A 14,213-nucleotide genomic window follows, 5' to 3' on the forward strand; every position below is an offset into this window, starting at 1 on the left:
TCTTTCTTTCTTTCTTTCTTTCTTTCTTTCTTTCTTTCTTTCTTTCTTTCTTTCTTTCTTTCTTTCTTTCTTTCTTTCTTCCTTCCTTCCTTCCTTCCTTCCTTCCTTCCTTCCTTCCTTCCTTCCTTCCTTCCTTCCTTCCTTCCTTCCTTCCTTCCTTCCTTCCTTCGTTTTCCTCCTTTCAGGTCTGTGATGATTGTATTAGCGCTCTCTTTCTCTCTCTTTCGTCTGGAAGAATTCTCCTTATTTAAATAATAAAAAACCACATGAAAAAGCACATGTTGGCGGCAATTTTCCCTCTTCAGAGGCATTTCTTTCCAGGTTTCGCAGCTCCGGATCTTCCGAAATACTCGTTGCGAACTCATTTGCTTCAGACTCAATTCGGCAAGGTGGGTGACATTGTGTTATTCTTAAAAGAGCACAAAAATCAGCCACTTGGTTTCTTAATACAATGACAATTATTAATGATAGTTAATTAGTTGCTTAGTCTAGTATTAATAATTTATTCATTGCTATTCCTAATAATATATTTGTTACTCAGTCATAATAATGATAATAACAACAATATATGTGTTAGTCTAATAATAATAATAATAATAATAAACCCACGTCACCCTCAATGTATTTGGTGCTGTCTAATAATGTGTTAGTCTATTATTATTATTATTATTATTATTATTATTATTATTATTAATATTATTAATATTATTAATATTATTCTTTGTTGCTAAGTCTGAGAATAATAATGTATTCATTACTCATAATTGTTACTCAGTATAATAATAATAATAATAATAATAATAATAATAATAATAATAATAATAATAAGCCCACGTCCCCCTCAATGTATTTGGTGCTAAGTCTAATAATGTGTTAGTCTATTATTATTATTATTATTATTATTATTATTATTATTATTATTATTTGTTGCTAAGTCTGATAATAATAATGTATTTGTTACTAATAATTGTTACTCAGTATAATAATAATAATAATAATAATAATAATAATAATAATAATAATAATAATCCCACATCCCCCTCAATGTATTTGGTGCTAAGTCTAATAATGTGTTAGTCTATTATTATTATTATTATTATTATTATTATTATTATTATTATTAATATTATTATTGTTTGTTGCTAAGTCTGATAATAATGTATTCGTTACTCATAATTGTTACTCAGTATAATAATAATAATAATAATAATAATCCCACATCCCCCTCAATGTATTTGGTGCTAAGTCTAATAATGTGTAAGTCTATTATTATTATTATTATTAATGTTGTTATTGTTTGTTGCTAGGTCTGATAACAATGTATTTGTTACTAATAATTGTTGCTCAGTCTAGTAATAGTAATAATAATGTATTTGGTGCCAAGTCTTAACAATAATAGTTTATTTGTTGCCAAGTCTAATAATGGGTTGATCTAATACAAGGGGGACTCTTTTGTTGGGAGGTGATTAGCTGGCCCTGGTTGTTTCTTGTCTGGGGCTAACCGCCTTCCAGGAAAGGATTCCCTCAAGCAGGAAGCAGCCAGGCTTTGAAGTTGCAAGGCCATTCAGTGCTAATCGAGCTGGCCAGTGGCAACATATAGATAAATAAATCCATTTGCCTACCTTCCGACAGAGCTCCTGCCATAGATGTGGGCGAAACGTCAGGAGAGAATGCTTCTGGAACATGTCCAGACCAGCCCAGTATAGCTTGCTTTCCTTTTTAAAAATTATTATTATTTTTATCATTATCATTAAAAGTATCTAGTAAGTGGGATAATCATGAATTCAAGGGTTCCAAGTCCGATTAAAAGAACTACAAAGCCCATGAGGCGATTTCACTACTTGAGCAGGCCTCCGGGTTGCTATGGCGACGGTCCTAGGCCGCGCCTAGGCCCCGCCCACTTTCCGCGACGCGTGACGTCACGTCCTGCCGCCTCTCATTCCGAAGCCGTCCTCCGAAGAGAGAGGTAAGCAACTCGGTCACGTGGCCTTTTCTCCTCCCTCCCCCCCCCCCCTTTTGTTGAAAATGGTACGACCCGCTTTGGCTGAGTCTCAATACGGGGCTGGGCGAGTCCATTTTGAAAATAGGGGTGCGCGTCGAAATTAAGCTTCCTTTCAGGAGAAGGTGGAGCAGGGCTGTTTAGGGGGGATAAAAAGGGCTTTAATTTAGAATGTCGTTGATAATAAACACTTCCCGGCGGGAGTGAGGTAAAGGGGGAAATAAAAGAAAATTGAGGAAAAGATGGCTGAGGGGGCGGATTTGGAGTATTGCAATGAGGCCTAGCGTTGTATGGGCAAACCTAGGCCTTCTCTTCAGGTGTTTTGGACTACAACTCCCACAATTCCTGGCCTCAGGCCCCTTCCTTTTCCCCCTCAGCCGCTTAAGCGGCTGAGGGGGAAAAGGAAAGGGCCTGAGGCCAGGAATTGTGGGAGTTGTAGTCCAAAACACCTGAAGCGAAGGCCCAAGTTTGCCCACGCCTAGATTAGATACAGGACTCCAAGCAAAACACAGCTGAAACCTATGATATTAGCGTCTGAAAGAGTATGTAAGTTTGCTTTACTGTTTGTAAGTATTATTTTACCTTTAAATATGCAAGAAATGTTTACTTAGTATTTCAAGAATTGTGTATTTTTGCACCTTGAAATCCTGCAAGAAATTCTTCCTTCGTATTTCAATAATTATGTATTATTTTACCTTTAAATCCTGCAAAAAATATCTTGCTTAGTATTGGAAGAATTATGTGTTATTGCACCTTGAAATCCTGCAAGAAACTCTTCACTTAATATTGCAAGTATTGTGTATTATTATACTAAATTTAGCAAGAAATTCTTACTTTGTATTGCAAGAATTATGTATTATTTCACCTTTAAATCCTGCAAGAAATGTTTACTTAGTATTTCAAGAATTGTGTATTTTTGCACCTTGAAATCCTGCAAGAAACTCTTACTTAGTATTTCAAGAATTATGTATTATTGTATCTATAAATCCTGCAAGAAACTTACTTAGTATTTCAAGAATAGTGTATTATTGCACCTTGAAATCCTGCAAAAAAAATCTCTTGCTTAGTATTGGAAGAATTGTGTATTATTATACCTTTATATTCAGCAAGAAACTCTTACTTAGTATTGCAAGAATTGTGTATTATTGCTTCTTTAAATCCTGGAAAAAAAATCTCTTGCTTAGTATTGGAAGAATTGTGTATTATTATACCTTTATATTCAGCAAGAAACTCTTACTTAGTATTTCAAGAATAGTGTATTATTGCACCTTGAAATCCTGCAAAAAAAATCTCTTGCTTAGTATTGGAAGAATTGTGTATTATTATACCTTGATATCCTGCAAAAAACTCTTCCTTAGTATTACAAGAATTATGTGTTATTGGACCTTTAAGTCCTGCAAGAAACTCTTAGTATTGCAGGAGTTATGTGTTAATGCACCTTGCAAAAAATAACCAAAACCTATGATATTAGTATCTGAAAGAGTATGAAAGTTTGTTTTACTGTTTGTAAGTATTATTTCACCGTGAAATCCTGCAAGAAACTCTTAGTATTGCAAGAATTATGTATTTTTGCACCTTGAAATCCTGTAAGAAGTTTGCTTTACTGTTTGTAAGTATTATTTCACCTTTAAATATGCAAGAAATGTTTACTTAGTATTTCAAGAATTGTGTATTTTTGCACCTTGAAATCCTGCAAGAAACTCTTACTTAGTATTTCAAGAATTATGTATTATTGCACCTTGAAATCCTGCAAGAAACTCTTACTATTGCAAGTATTATTGTACCTTGAAATCCTGTAAGAAACTCTTACTTAGTATTGCAAGTATTTGTATTATTATACCTTTAAATTCAGCAAGAAACTCTTACTTTGTATTGCAAGAATTGTGTATTATTACACCTTTAAATCCAGCAAGAAACTCTTGCTTAGTATTGGAAGAATTGTGTATTATTTCACCTTTAAATATGCAAGAAATGTTTACTTAGTATTTCACAAATTGTGTATTATTATACCTTGAAATCCTGCAAGAAACTCTTACTTAGTATTGCAAGAATTGTGTATTATTTCACATTTAAATCCTGCAAAAAATATCTTGCTTAGTATTGCAAGTATTGTGTATTATTTCACATTTAAATCCTGCAAGAAACTATTCACTTAATATTGCAAGTATTGTGTATTATTATACCTTTAAATTCAGCAAGAAACTCTTAGTATTTTAAGAATTGTGTATTATTGCACCTTTAAATCCTGCAAGAAACCCGTCACTTAATATTGCAAGAGTTATGTATTATTTCACATTTAAATCCTGCAAGAAACTCTTCACTTAATATTGCAAGTATTGTGTATTATTTCCCATTTAAATTCAGCAAGAAACTCTTACTTAGTATTTCAAGAATTCTGTATTATTTCACATTTTAAATCCTGCAAGAAACTCTTACTTAGTATTTCAAGAATTATGTGTTATTGCACCTTGAAATCCTGCAAGAAATTCTTACTTTTTATTGTAAGAATTGTGTATTATTGTACATTGAAATCCTGCAGGAAACTCTTACTTTGTATTTCAATAATTATGTATTATTTCACCTTGAAATCGTGTAAGAAACTCTTCACTTAATATCGCAAGAGTTATTTATTATTTCACATTTAAATCCTGCAGGAAACTCTTCACTTAATATTGCAAGTATTGTGTATTATTATACCTTTAAATTCAGCAAGAAACTCTTGCTTAGTATTGCAAGAATTGTGTATTATTTCACGTTTAAATCCTGCAAGAAACTCTTCACTTAATATTGCAAGTATTGTGTATTATTTCACGTTTAAATCCTGCAAGAAACTCTTCACTTAATATTGCAAGTATTGTGTATTATTATACCTTTAAATCCTGCAAGAAACCCTTACTTAGTATTTCAAGAATTATGAATTATTGTACAGTAGAGTCTCACTTATCCAACACTCGCTTATCCAACGTTCCGGATTATCCAACACATTTTTGTAGTCAATGTTTTCAATACATCATGATATTTTGGTGCTAAATTCGTAAATACAGTAATTACTACATAGCATTACTGCGTATTGAACTACTTTTTCTGTCAATTTTGTTGTATAACATGATGTTTTGGTGCTTAATTTGTAAAATCATAACCTAATTTGATGTTTAATAGGCTTTTCCTTAATCCCTCCTTATTATCCAAGATATTCGCTTATCCAAGCTTCTGCCGGCCCGTTTAGCTTGGACAAGTGAGACTCTACTGTATTTCACATTTAAGTCCTGCAAGAAAGTCTTAGTTAGTATTGCAAGAATTATTTATTATTGCACCTTGAAATCTTGCAAGAAAATTACTTAGTATTGCAAGAATTGTGTATTATTGCACTTTGAAATCCTGCAAGAAATTCTTACTTTGTATTGCAAGAATTATGTATTATTGCACCTTGAAATCCTGCAAAAAATCTCTTGCTTAGTATTGGAAGAATTATGTGTTATTGCACCTTAAAATCTTGCAAGAAAGTCTTACTTAGTATTTCAAGAATTGTGTATTATTTCACCTTTTAATCCTGTAAAAAAATATCTTGCTTAGTATTGGAAGAATTACAGTAGAGTCTCACTTATCCAACATAAACGGGCTGGCAGAACGTTGGATAAGCAAATATGTTGGAAAACAAGGAGAGATTAAGGAGAAGCCTATTAAACACCAAATTAAGTTATGATTTTACAAATCAAGCACCAAAACATCATGTTATACAACAAATTTGACAGTAAAAGTAGTTCAATACACAGTAATTATATGTAGTAATTACTGTATTTACGAATATAGCACCAAAATATCATGATATATTGAAAACATTGATTACAAAAATGCGTTGGATAATCCAGAACATTGGATAAGTGAGACTCTACTGTATGTGTTATTGCACCTTGAAATCCTGCAAGAAATTCTTACTTAGTATTTTAATAATTATGTATTTTTGCACCTTGAAATCCTGCAAGAAACTCTTGCATAGTATTGCAAGAATTATGTATTATTACCCCTTGAAATCCTGCAAGAAACTCTTAGTATTAAAGCGCTGAGCTGCTGAACTTGCGGACGAAAGGTTCGAATCGGGGGATTCTGGCTGTTAGGAATTGTGGGAGTTGAAGTCCAAAACACCTGGAGGGAGGGCTCAGGTTGGCCCATGCCTGCTTTGCAGCATGATGTTCACTGAATAATACAATTTATGTGGTTTTTTCTCTCTCCTTCCTTCCCTGGATTTCAGGCCGCGATGCTGGGCTTCCTGAAGCGCCCGGTGGTCTTCTCAGTGGAAGTCAATGTGAACGTGGTGCTTCTTTCTGCTTTGGGGCTCCTTTCTCGCCTGTGGGGCCTCTCCCACCCCAGGGCCGTCGTGTGAGTCCACGCTCCTTTCATTTACAGTAGAGTCTCACTTATCCAACACTCGCTTATCCAACGTTCTGGATTATCCAACGCATTTTTGTAGTCAATGTTTTCAATATATCATGATATTTTGGTGCTAAATTCGTAAATATAGTAATTACTACATAGCATTAATGTGTAATGAACTACTTTTTCTGTCAAATTTGTTGTAAAACATGATGTTTTGGTACTTAATTTGTAAAATCATAACCTATTTTGATGTTTAATAGACTTTTTCTTAATCTCTCCTTATTATCCAACATATTCGCTTATCCAACGTTCTGCCGGCCCGTTTAGCTTGGATAAGTGAGACTCTACTGTACTACTATCCTGGGAACCCAGCGGTGCCCGGGTGACTTGAAAAAGGCATTGTTTTGTTTTTGGGTGTTCGATAATATCAGTTTGGTTTCTGCATGAATCATTTTCCCAGTATTTTTTCGTTTTTCCACACGTCCACCACGCATGATAAAAGGAGCCTACCTGAACTTTGCATTTCCAGCTCTTGCTATTATAATTTTTATACAATTTCCCTCATTTTTTCGGGGTCATGTACCATCTGTGAAAAACTTTATACCAATTTTCTTTTAATTCTGTGTTCCAATTCAGGTCCAGGTCCATTCTTGGTGGGGGTCATAAGAGTTCTTGGGTTGCTGGAGAACTACAAATCCCAGTGACTACAACTCCCAAATGTCAAAGTCAGTTTCCCCCAAAACAGTAATTTCGGCATATCACGTATGGGTGCCAAGTTTGGTCCTGATCCATTGTTGTTGTTTTTTTTTGGTTTTTTTTGTGGGTAAACAGTTTATTAATGAAACGTTACATAACAAAACAGCAAATTATCGCAAATATAGTCAGATAACAATCATTTTGAAATGTGCATGCATATCTACATTAGTCAACCAGCCTGCCAATTCTAACACAGTACGTATTATTATCTGTTACTCAAAACATATAGAACTGCTCTTTCCACATGTCATCCACCACTCTCAATCCAGGTTTCTACTCATTTTTTTTTAAGAAATTAAATATAAGAGTTTACCCTAACATTCAAACAAAACAAAAACATACAACGTATTACACACAACAAACCCTGCACGCACCCAAAACCCCTATCCCACATAAAATAAAACCCCTTCCCCACCCGTGCACCCTTCACCATGACTTCCAACCCTGAAGCACTAGGAAGCCTTTAAGCCAATTTCTCTATCCTTGTTAATAGTAACCCTAAATTCCTAATGGAACTCCTCTATGTTACTGACTCCTTATTCAGATATGCTATGGCCAGCTTCCATGTTTCTAAAAAGTCCTCATTACTTTTGTTCTTCCTATTGTTGGTAAGTTTGGCCATTAGCATATATTCCCGCATTCTTTCTCTCCAATCCTTTTTAGTTAAACCTTTTTCCCCTTTCCAGTCTTTGGCTATGGTCAATCTTGCTGCCGCAAAGCTATATTGGTATATTTCTTGGTCCTTTTGGTTATTGTTTTCTCTATGTAGACCTAATAGACACAATCCACAATAGACACAAGTTTGCCCACGCCTAGATTAGATACAGGACTCCAAGCAAAACACAGCTGAAAACTAGGATATTAGCGTCTGAAAGAGTATGAAAGTTTGCTTTACTGTTTGATCCATTGTGGTTTGGGTTCTCAGTGCTCTCGGGATGCGGGTGAACTAGAACTCCCCTAAATTAAGGGCAATGACCCCAAGCCCCTCCAGTGTGTTCTGTTGGGGGTTCTGCATGTTAAGTTTGGTCCAGGTCCGTCATTAGTGGAGGTCTCAGCAGTCTCAAGGAAATGGGATGTATACATTCAGTTTTATCATACTGATTTACTGTATTATTACAAATATCTTATTTAACTTACCGTATATACTCGAGTATAAGCCGGCCCAAATATAAGCTGAGGCACCTAATTTTACCACAAAAAAAACCTGGGACAACATTGACTCCAGTATAAGCCGAGGGTGGTCAATTTCAGAAATAAAAACAGATACCAATAAAATTACATTAATTGAGGCATCAGTAGGTTAAATGTTTCTGAATATTTACATCAAGCTAAAATTTAAGATAAGACTGTCCAACTCTGATCAAATCATTATTCTCACCTTCTTCAATGTAAATGTGCTTATGTATCTATCCTTTTAATAATGATAGAGTAAAATAACACATGTAATAATAATAATAATAATAATAATAATAATAATAATAATAATAATAATAATAATAATAATAAATACAGGAAAATAATCCAAGTAATAATAGAGTAAAATAATAAGTGCAATAATAATAATATCAGAGTGAAATAATAAATGTATTAATAATAATAATAGAGTAAAATAATACATGTAATAAGAATAATAATACAGGAAAATAATCCAAGTAATAATAAATAGAGTAAAATAATAAATGCAATAATAATAATAATAATAATAATAATAATAATAATAGAGTAAAATAATACATGTAATAAGAATAATAATAAATACAGGAAAATAATACAAGTAATAATAAATAAAGTAAAATAATAAATGCAATAATAATTTAATAATGTGTGCCCAGGCTTTTAATCAATAAATGGTGAAAATGACATGGACTGAACTATAGACAAAGCATGAGGAAGAACGGATCTGATTTTATGTTTGAAATGTATATATTTAATTCATAATGTAATTTAATAGTTTTAACTGTTTTATGTGCTGTTTTATATTGGTTTATATGGGCATCTAATTGTTGCCACTGTTGTAAGCCGCCCTGAGTCCCTTCGGGTGAGAAGGGCGGGATATAAATGTGAGAAATAAATAAATAAATAAATAAATAAATAATATCAGAGTGAAACAATAAATGTATTAATAATAATAATAGAGTAAAATAAATGTAATAGTAGTAATAATAATAATAGAGAAAAATAATAAATGTACGATATATTCTCGAGTATAAGCTGACCCAAATATAAGCCAACCAGGATCCTCACCCGAGTATAAGCCGAGGGGGGCTTTTTTGGTCCTAAAAAAAGGGCTGAAAAACTAGGCTTATACTCGAGTATATACAGTACTACATAGAGTTTTATTAAGTTGTATCAAGCATTGTTGTTTGGTTCGCTGTGATGATATGGCCTAAAGGCTAATCAATAATGTGTTTTATTTATACTGCAGTTCAGAGTAAATAGCTGTGCGCTTGTTGTGTTTTCTCTGTTGTCTTAGTTTTGACGAAGTGTATTATGGGCAGTTCCTCTCCCTGTACATGAAGCGGATCTTCTTTGTGGACGACAGCGGACCCCCCCTCGGACACACCCTCCTGGCCCTCGGAGGTCAGTTCAAAAATACACGTCGCATTATTATTATTATTATTATTATTATTATTATTATTATTATTATTACATTAGAGTCTCACTTATCCAACACTCAGTTATCCAACGTTCTGGATTATCCAACGCATTTTTGTAGTCAATATTTTCAATATATCGTGAGATTTTGGTGCTAAATTCATAAATACAGTAATTACTACATAGCATTACTGCGTATTGAACTACTTTTTCTGCCAAATTTGTTGCCTAACATGATGTTTTGGTGCTTCATTTGTAAAATCATAACCTAATTTGATGTTTAATAGGCTTTTCCTTAATGCCTCCTTATTATCCAACATTCTGCCGGCCCGTTTATGTTGGATAAGTGAGACTCTACTGTATTATTATTATTATCATCGATTCAGGTAGTGGTGTTCAAGAATCAATATTATTATTTTTATTACAGTTCCTGCAAGCAGGCAGTTAGTCATTGCAGGCCTTAATATTTTAGAGTGGTGCCTTCCGAAATTACAGTAGAGTCTCACTTATCCAACATAAACGGGCCGGCAGAATGTTGGATAAGCGAATATGTTGGATAATAAGGAGGGATTAAGGAAAAGTCTATTACACATCAAATTAGGTTATGATTTTACAAATTGAACACCAAAACATCATGTTATACAACAAATTTGACAGAAAAAGTAGTTCAATACACAGCAATGCTACGTAGTAATTACTGTATTTACAATTTTAGCACCAAAATATCACGATGTATTGAAAACGTTGACTACGAAAATGCGTTGGATAATCCAGAACGTTGGATAAGCGAGTGTTGGATAAGTGAGACTCTACTGTATTACCATATATACTCGAGTATAAGCCGACCCGAATATAAGTCGAGGCACCTAATTTTACCACAAAAAAACTGGGGAAACTTACTGACTCGAGTATAAGCCAAGGGTGGAAAATGCAGCAGCTACGGGTCAATTTCAAAATGAAAATAGACCCCAATGAAATTATATTGAGGTATCAGTAGGTTAAAGGTTTTTGAATATTTACTGTATTTCAAAGAAAAACAGTAAACTAGCTCTGTAAGTGGAAAAGTAGGGTCAACAAAAACATTTGGTTTTTCTTTCCTGCTTCTACTATTGTGATGGTTGATTTTCTCAAGGACTTCCTCCTTCCTTCTCCAGGCTACTTGGGGGGCTTCGATGGGAACTTCTTGTGGAACCGGATCGGAGCAGGTGAGGAAGAGGCCTTTCCCCATTCATGCCACCCCATTCGGTGCCCGACCTCACTTGCAAGTATCAAAGAATATCCCGTTCGCTCAGAGGAGACTGGGTTTGGCACAGGCATGGGTGAACTTCGGCCCTCCAGGTGTTTTGTGTTATAGGTTGTAGATATAAATAAATAGAAGCTTTATAATAATAATAATTTTATTTATTTATTTATTTATTGACAGTATTTATATTCCGCCCTTCTTTCTCACCCCGAAGGGGACTCAGGGCGGATCACATTACACATATAGGCAAACATTCAAAGCCTTTTAACACAGAACAAAGACAAGACAAACATAGGCTCCGAGCTGGCCTCGACCTCATGACCTCTTGGTCAGAGTGATTTGTTGCAGCTGGTTGCTCAACAGCCTGCGCCACAGCCCGCCCCGTTTTATTCTTATATCCCGCCCCATCTTCCCAAAGGGACTCGGGGCGGCTTACATGGGGCCAAGCCTAGTCAACAACAATAAAATAACACCATAAAACAAATGAAAACCATTCATAAAATTCACATATAAGGACAAAAGATAAAATCTAGATAAAATCAGGAGAAACCTGGCCAAAGTGCTAATTACGACAAAAACATCAGGAGGGGGGTGGATTTACCACAGTATCTGGACCAAGATATACTCTGCAGTATAATAAAATGTCACTCAGGCTTGTGTAACAAGTACTTCAGTTCAAAAGATCAAACAGGGCAACAATATATACAGCAGTCTCTCTGAATTCACACAGAGAACAGAGAGAATAAACAGTCCCTTTAAACAGTTTTTAAATATGCCTCATTTCCTAAAATAATCAGGCTTCGGAGATTTGGCAGCCATTTCCCTCCTGACTATTTCCAGTCAGCGCTCTCTTCACTCTCTGAGGTGAAAGTGGCAGTTAAAACCGTTTGTCTCAGGAGTAAGCTAGAGATAGCAGCCAATTGGAATTCTGGCTCCTGACTGGCTCAGCCAATCAGCTGTCAACAGTTTTCAGTCAGTCCATTATATCATGGTGCCTCTACAAATCCTCACATTTTGGACTTCAAATCCCACAGCGGTAGGAATATATATATGTCTGTGCCCGGCCATGCGTTGCTGTGGTTTATGGGAATGCTTTGTTGGCCAGATGGAATGGCAGTGAATAGCCTTGCAGCTTCAAAAGCCTGAACCCTGGTTGTATCCTGGTGCCCTTGTGGCCGAGGGGGTTGCTAGGAGATGAAGTGGGCGGGGCCTAAAGGGGGCGGGGCCTACCCTTCTGACCAGCAACCAGGGTTGAAAACAGCTTTTCCTCGTCCTCTAATTTGGATTTTATTTTTCTACATTCTTTGTTTGAAAGACATAGATTGGATGACTATGTCTTTTGTGACCAAATTTGGTGTGATTGGGTTCAGTGGTTTTGTTGTTTACTCAGTCCTACATTACATTTATATATATATATATGAGATGAGATAGATTATCTATTTATCTATGATATAGATCAGGGGTGCCCAAACTAAGGCCCAGGGGCAGGATGTGACCCTCCAAGGTCATTTACCTGGCCCCCGCCCTCATTTATAATATAATATTTTATATCAGTTTTAATAATATAATATATTGTATATACATATGATATTGATAATAATATTATCATTTTATACAATACTAATAATAATACCATATAATAATATTAATTATATGTGATATATTACATATAATATTACAGTATAGTGGTATAGTTCAATATAGTAATATATAATGCTAATATTGTGCTATGCTAATAATATTATATATTGTATGTACATACAGCTGCTCTGAGTTCCCTTCGGGATGAGAAGGGTGGGATTTAAATGTAGTAAATAAATGTAGTAAATGAATAAATAAATAATTTTGGATTTAGGCTCTCCCAAAGTCTGAAATGACTTGAAGACACACAACAACAACAACAACAACAATCCTAATTAACTTGAATATCTCATTGGCCAGAAGCAGGCCCACACTTCCTATTGAAATCCTGATAGGTTTATGTTGGTTAAAATTATTTTCATTTTTAAATATTGTATTGGTCTTTCATTGTTATTGTTGTTGTTTTGCACTACAAATTAGACATATGCAGTGTGCATAGGAATTTGTTCGTTTTTTTTTTAATTTTCCAAATGATAATTCAGCCCCTCAACAGTCTGAAGCAGGGGTCCCCAAACTTTTTAAGCAGAGGGCCGGTCCACAATCTTTCAGACTGTTGAGGGGCCGAATTATCATTTGAAAAAAAATACAAACAAATTCCTATGCATACTGCACATGTCTTATTTGTAGTGCAGCAACAACAACAACAACAATGAAAGACCAATACAATATTTAAAAATGAAAACAATTTTAACCAACATAAACCTATTAGGATTTCAATGGAAAGTGTGGGCCTGCTACTGGCCAATGAGATTGTCAAGTTAATTAGGATTGTTGTTGTTGTTGTGTGCCTTCAAGTCATGTCAGACTTTGGCCGAGCCTAAGTCTAAAATTAATAATTTATTTACTGCATTTATTTACTATATTTATATCCCACCCTTCTCACCCCGAAGGGACTCAGAGCAGCATAACACAATACAGTAGAGTCTCACTTATCCAACACTCGCTTATCCAACGTTCTGGATTATCCAACGCATTTTTGTAATCAATGTTTTCAATACATTGTGATGTTTTGGTGCTAAATTCGTAAATACAGTAATTACTACATAGCATTACTGCATATTGAACTACTTTTTCTGTCAAATTTGTTGTATAACATGATGTTTTGGTGCTTAATTTGTAAAATCATAACCTAATTTGATGTTTAATAGGCTTTTCCTTAATCCCTCCTTATTATCCAACATATTTGCTTATCCAACATTCTGCCGGCCCGTTTATGTTGGATAAGTGAGACTCTACTGTATTAGCATTATATATTACTATATTAAATTATACCACTATACTATTATATAATATGTAATGTATAACATATAATTAATATTATTATAGGGTATTACTATTAGTATTATATTGTATAATATAAGATTATTATAAATATTATATGTATATACAATATATTATATTATTAAAACTGATATAAAAATATTATATTATAAAACGGAGGGCGGGGGCCAGGTCAATGACCTTGGAGGGCCGCATCCGGCCCCCGGGCCTTAGTTTGGGGACCCCTGGTCTGAAGGATTGTGGACCAGCCCTCTGCTTTAAAAGTTTGAGGACCCCTGATCTAGATATAGCATCACAGATGTGGAAGTGAGCCCCAAAGGCCAT

General features: G+C 34.6%; 1 protein-coding gene across 9 annotated transcripts in view; it reads left to right on the forward strand.

Moving 5' to 3' along the window:
- The first annotated feature begins 1,893 nt into the window (after positions 1-1,893).
- Positions 1,894-14,213, forward strand: part of pomt1 (protein O-mannosyltransferase 1) — a 39,205-nt gene continuing 26,885 nt past the window's right edge. For 2 of the 9 annotated variants that reach the window (XM_062959033.1, XM_062959041.1), the window contains exons 1-4: positions 2,397-2,565; positions 6,249-6,376; positions 9,603-9,709; positions 10,879-10,929. In XM_062959033.1, coding sequence (XP_062815103.1) covers positions 2,521-2,565; positions 6,249-6,376; positions 9,603-9,709; positions 10,879-10,929 — 331 coding nt within the window. In that variant the 5' untranslated portion in view covers positions 2,397-2,520. Of the gene's footprint in view, positions 1,967-2,388; positions 2,566-6,248; positions 6,377-9,602; positions 9,710-10,878; positions 10,930-14,213 lie in introns of those variants that run through there. The other 7 variants (XM_062959038.1, XM_062959040.1, XR_010000064.1 and 4 more) reach the window with 7 other exon arrangements.

This window comes from Anolis carolinensis, unplaced genomic scaffold (assembly GCF_035594765.1).
Source record: "Anolis carolinensis isolate JA03-04 unplaced genomic scaffold, rAnoCar3.1.pri scaffold_7, whole genome shotgun sequence".
Lineage (NCBI taxonomy): Eukaryota > Metazoa > Chordata > Lepidosauria > Squamata > Dactyloidae > Anolis > Anolis carolinensis.